The sequence below is a fragment of the Frankliniella occidentalis genome, unplaced genomic scaffold, assembly GCF_000697945.3.
Source record: "Frankliniella occidentalis isolate FOCC.00 unplaced genomic scaffold, Focc_3.1 Scaffold898, whole genome shotgun sequence".
Classification (NCBI taxonomy): domain Eukaryota; kingdom Metazoa; phylum Arthropoda; class Insecta; order Thysanoptera; family Thripidae; genus Frankliniella; species Frankliniella occidentalis.
Window position 1 is genome coordinate 9055 of NW_026268004.1, and position 6039 is coordinate 15093.

The 6039-nt window shown below is 43.2% G+C and overlaps 1 protein-coding gene across 1 annotated transcript; it reads left to right on the forward strand.

Annotated features, from left to right (window-relative positions):
• The first annotated feature begins 358 nt into the window (after window positions 1-358).
• On the forward strand, window positions 359-1719 carry LOC127751754 (uncharacterized). The gene is made up of 2 exons (XM_052275762.1): window positions 359-1105; window positions 1185-1719. The coding sequence occupies exons 1-2, from the start codon at window positions 812-814 to the stop codon at window positions 1278-1280; spliced, it is 390 nt and encodes a 129-aa protein (XP_052131722.1). The 5' UTR covers window positions 359-811; the 3' UTR covers window positions 1281-1719.
• The last annotated feature ends 4320 nt before the right edge of the window (window positions 1720-6039 follow it).

Below are 6039 nucleotides of genomic sequence, written 5' to 3' on the forward strand. Positions count from 1 at the left end.
ATGAGGCTAAGGGGCTGATAACCTTGTCTGTGGCTCTGACCTCCGCGAAAACGAAAGCGTGCTTTTGGTAGCAGCCAGGATCTGATCAGTCGGGTCCATAACAGAGTCGTGATGACCGACCTGGACCCGACTTGTGTCGTGAATCCGCGTTGCATACCAAGAGCACGTGAGTAGGAAGTAGTGGTGAGGCATAGGGATATCAAAGCTTTTTATGTCCGATTACAATGCGAAATGCTCGCGTTTCATTGTTCTCTCTTTTCCATAAGATGTTAGCGTTTACATGTTTTAAAAAACACAGCGTTATCTGTCTCACAAAACGTTTCTTTTTTTTTCGTTTTGTTTCAGAAGTGCATTTAGTCATCATGGATCGTGAGTTAGAGGAGGGTGAAATTGTAAGTGACGATGAGCAGAGTGCGTCTAGAGTTCAACCGAGTTCGTTCAAATGAGTTCAAATGAGTTCGTTTGTTGATATTTCTGTTGTTGCAGGTGGCACACACTCCTGACCCGAATCAAAAGGTTTGCTGTGTTGTGCTCGAACGAATTGATCCCTCTAAGTATATCAGGCCTACGAAACCTGCTGATGAAGGGATGCGATTGAGACGCCGGGAAAAGAGTGCTGCCCCCCCTTCTTCTGAGTGTTTAGGAGGCAAAAAGGTAGCGCCTAAGGTTACGAAGGCTATGGAGGAAGGGGTAAGTGATATTTTCTAAACACTGAAGTGCATGAAAGCTCTCAATTTTTATGACAAGATATTTTATTGTGTTTTAGTTTGGAGTGTCCAATCGCAACTCTGTCATACAGAATGTAAAAATTATGTGTCCAGTGGATGGTAAAATCAGTGCCAACTGGTCACATATTGAGGCACATAAGGATGTCAGTGCGCAAAGGTTAAAGGTTTATGCCCAGGGGATTTACTCAAGCAATGTAAGAGGCCCTTTCCACGAGGATTCCCTAGTTGACAGTTTGTATGACGCCGCACGTGAGAGTAAAGATGCGTTCAAAGCACGGCTAAAGAACTTCCTTCTGTGTGCTGGTGTTGGTTTGACACCCAAAAAATGCGACGCTATGGAAGTTTACAACATGGCTGAAGTTTTTAAAGAAGATTATGTGAGTACAAACTTACCTTTTTTGTGGATGATGATTATTTGAATCAGCAGTTTTAGTCTCCCCTCTTCTTTTTTCATAGGTCATCCCCAAGGACCACTTGCAAAGAGTTATTAAGCAGGCTGATCAAGAACTTGAGTCGTCAGATTTGGACTCAACTGACGAAGATAATTTGTAGGTGCATTTTAATATGTTCATCTGTTCTCTATCACTGTTTTGTTTACCATTCAATCATTTTATATCAAGTTGATAAAACGTAATTTTATTTGCTTTGATTGTTATTTTTTTGAAATACATGATAAAAAAGGGGTATCTCACTTAAAAAAAACCAAAAGGCACCAGTCATGCTTCCACGTCCACGTCGTTGGTGCTGGAAACACAAAATAGCTCGTATGATTCATATGAAACATTTTGTGGCTAAGAGAAGCATAATTTAATACGCGTTTTGCAGGAATTATTCAGCACGATATAATGCCAACTCCCTTCAATATTGCAACTGGCTGTTCGTGAAAAGAGGAACGACTCGCATCAATATCCCACGTGTTCTACTTGTGGCGACTTGTGATACATCTCGGAGGTACGAGGAAAGAATTTGGGTATCTCATGGTCTATCATCACGACCAGGTGCGATTAAACATACAAACTATGGTAAATATGGACGAGTGCTTTAAATTTATTACATTTAATGTACCATACTTGCCTTTCTTTGATCGCAGGTTATACCGTTGTTCGTTTTCGTGTCTATACACATGGGTCGCAGACGTCAGATTTTTCAAAGCTTGTACGTTGTCATATTGGCACCTTTGTAGGAACATGTTCTTTTCAGAATTCCTCTTTGAAAATTCAGATTGCACAACAGTCACCTGCAGAGAACGTTGCGTGTCTTGTCAGAAGAAAGCAAATTAAACGTAAAATGTTTAATGTCGTTGAGTTACGAATGGACCTGAAAAGACAAAAGCTTCAGTAAATTATCAGCGCGTATCGCAAGTTTATTGTTGGTTGTTCCAAAAAACTGCTTAGCTAGAATTTTTGTGAATATTTTCAGTTGCAATATTATTATCTCTATGAAATTCAATTTCAATGTCTTAAATTAGTTATTTTATCAGTTACTTTTGCCTCATTTGTGCTTTAAAAAGGTTGAGGAGAAGTTTGTGTGTTAAGCATGCTGGCTGTCTGTTTCCCTAGGATAATTTTATTTTTATTGTCTGAGCGATTAGCGAAGCCCATAACTGCACTTACCGGAAAAGTTTTATCCTGTTTGTTTGTCTGTTTGTATGCCTGTCCGCAATATAACTCGAGAAAGAATGGATAGAGCAATCTGGGAATTTCAGGGTCGTTCTGTATCACAAAAAGACAGATCGAGTTCGAACATGAGCATTCTAGCTCAAAAATTGACTTTTAAAAAAATCAAAAACTGAAGGTCGCAAAATATTTTTTTTTAAATATGTTTTTATGGGCTCCTAAGGGGTAACTCGTGAAAATAGAACCCTTTGCGCGAAAATTTCGTCCGTTTTGCTCTATCTTGTACCGTTTGGGTGCTGGGGAGCATGTTTGGACAAAAATGTGGTCAAAATGACCAAATAGTCTGTTAAACCGTAAAAAGTCTTCATATCAAAAATTGTATTTACACTCCTATTCACTCGTCTCGGGTGTCAGTGCCGCAGGCCTAGCTATAAGTGCGCCAGGCGCGTCGCAGGGTAACCGTGTTTCGTGAGATATCGCGAAGCCTATTACGCGAGACCTCTTTCGTTTGTCTTTGATGTAACAAAAGTGTTTAACACTTGTCAACATTGAATTTGAATGTAAAAAGAATAAATAAATTTTAAAACATCTGCACAGTGTCTCAGTTAAACCATTGCGCAACTAGTGTAAAGGAATAGGTAGAGAGAGGTCAAATATAGACAAATAACCATATACGAGTTAAATATGAGTAGTACGGTGACGCAAATCGGCAGCAATACTTCAGCTCTTTGTTAACTGCTTTAATTACACGACAAATAATCGATGTGTGAATTTCATACCACTGAGTTGCGGATTGCCTACCCATAAATTTTTAAAAAAATTTGTGACTGAACGGTGATACGTAGCACTCCGTAATTTTTTTCGGATACATTTCAGCATTAGGCGGCAATGCTAAAAAATAATTAAAGTCATACTGTTGATTAAACTCGACGAATAACCCATGTGTGATTTTCACAAGCCCGATTCCTTCATCTGCGCATTTTCATCGACCTTGTCGACAGCGTACCCCTTACGGTACGCATTTCAATTTTTTCCTCTATCAGTGAAGTCAGAGTTGTTAAGATTCTTGGGTTGGCCCTGGTGATAGTAGGGAGAAATCCCTATGAGGCTAAGGGGCTGATTACCTTGTTTGTGGCTCTGACTTCCGCGAAAATGAAGGCGTGCTTGTGGGAGCAACCAGGAGTTGATCGGTTGGGTCCAAAACAGAGTCGCGATGACCGACCTGGACCCAGCGTGTGTCAAATTTCCGCGTTGCATACCATAGGCACGTGAGTAAAAAGTAGTGGTGAGGCATAGGGTATCTTGAGAAATTTACTGATTTTATTTATGTTGCCTTTGTCAAAATATCGGGCGTTTAGACCCTGGGGAAGATAAATTATTATTAATGTAATGTTGCTATTGTTACAGATCAAGATGCCTCCAAAGCGAGATCACCTCGCAAAGTGCACAGTGTCTAATTTGTGCCACTGTCCAGATGAAGAAGGAGGTGCGCCTCTACTGGTTTAATCCCCTTGGGGCAACAGGTTTTATGCATTGTTTAACTTTTAAAATGCTTTGAGATTGTTGTTGTAGTTCCAGGTGAAGGCCTAGCTGTGGAAGCATTTGCCGGGGCTGGAGAAGCGGGCGCCATGGCTCAGTTTGATTTTGACTCTGATGATGGTATTGATGACTTTATGATGACGGTTCATATTCCGGATGAGAGGATTGCTGACTTAAAGGAGACGGTTACAAATCCGGATGATGATATAGGTGACTTTATAAGGACGGTGCAGGTGCCCGATGAAGCGTCAGCTAAACTGGCAAATAGTAAGTCATGTCGTTCTATGATTCAGAACTATCACACGTCACTTTGTACTATCTGACGAATCGATACTTCTTAAGTTTCAGGTTCAAGTGATGAACAGGAAACGGCGAACGTTGATGTAAGCAAGCTAGCGATTCGCAAGTTCTTTAAAGACTCCCGTCCAATTGATCCAGGCAGAGGCATTTGCATATTTTAACTCTTGTGTCTTTCAGAGCGGTAAAATATTCGTTGGTCTTTATAGGTATTAAACTTCTTTCAGAGCTTGTTCCTGAATCGGATGAAAGCGACGACGTGGTGTCATCGTTTGAAATTCCAGCTTCACCGGTATTCAGCCCCCAGAACGATGAAGTGGAAGCAGGTCCCCAGCCGTCTCAAGAAACTTCCCGGAATGCTACCAAGTCTTCCTTTAATGGGAACTTTGATCTAAGAAAGGTTCAATACTAAAGCTTTTGCTCTTATGTGTTTCTTCCTGCAAATCATCTTCTGTTTACAGATGGCGACGAAGATGACGGCAGCGAATTGTCCCTGGGCTTATCACTTACAGCTAAAGCAGGGTCAGATGCATTTCGTAAGTGCATTGACAGAGGAGTAAAACCATTTTTCGAAAATAAAGGTAATAAAAATAAATAAATGAACTCTAAGCTAAGCTAACATTGCCGTTCGACTATCTCATAACGTATATGTTTTTCTATTGTTTCCAGGTGGAGATGACGTGGCCTTTGAGGGGCGCAAAGATGAAACAACAAGCTCTGAACTAGCAATGTCCCAAGAAGATTTCCAAAATTACCATGAAGAAGTCTGTGAGTCTGGCATAAGCTCACACTGCGTAGGCTCCTCAGAAGAGCCTACCCGACCAATAACTGCAGTGGAAGGTATACAATAAAGTACAAGTTACACTTCACTTGTTTTAAAAGACAGGGACCCTTGCAAATAATCGGAAGCGTGAAAAAATATTTGTTTCAGCAGATGATAATGGCCGTACCATGGATGGATGTGTGCAGTCGCAACCAGTACAAGTAGAACCCGTAGCTAGGCCATCTAGATTGGGCCTCGAAGAAGAGCGTAATTATATACCTTTTTAATTTCTTGGTCGGTAAAAGCAACTTCAAGACGTATGGGCTTATAAACCTACTCTTTTCCTTTAGGTGAAATGCAAGATTCCTTTGACTCCGTGAAGGGGTTTAATCTCACGAGTAGTGATGATAGTTCAAAACACGACTGTGGAGTACCCTCCGAGGAGGAGTACGGCGCTGTGCCCTCTCATTTGATCGCCTTTGCGACAGCCAAGCTGCGCGGCGTCTCTGCGAGAGCGCGTGCAGACTCGATGCATTTCGGGTCTGTATCGCGCTCCTCGCGGGGCGCCGCGCTCTTGTGCTTTAGCGAGGCGCCAGAGAGGTGCGTGGCAGCCGTTCTCCTCCTCGCCTTTTTTTTTCTAAGTTCTTTTGATCGAGGATAGACCTCGTAAGAGCTGTGTTTAGGTATAAGACCGAAAAATACGATTTTGAGTATATAGATAGTGTATGGGTTCGGTGCGTGGCCGGGGAGGGCCCTGGGAGGGCTCTCCTGGGTGCCAAAATCTGGTCCTCGGAGGGGCCCCTGGCCGGTCGGGTGGGGCCAAAGACTCGGGGCCGCTGGGCCTGGGACTGGAGCCCGGGCTGGACTGGACTTGGCTAGGCTGAGCGCCGCCCCGTGTGGGTTGGCCCAGCATGCCAGCCTCCGCAGCCGCGGTGAAGTTCGAGTCCGAGTCCGAGTCCGAGTCCGAGTCCGGCCGGCCCGGCTGCATGCGGCCTGATGATGGGCCGAGTCCGGCCGGCACGGTGGCCAGGAGCTTTTTTTTTCTGGCCTCGATGTGCTGCAAGTGGCCTATGTGTGTGCCATGGAGATATGCTAG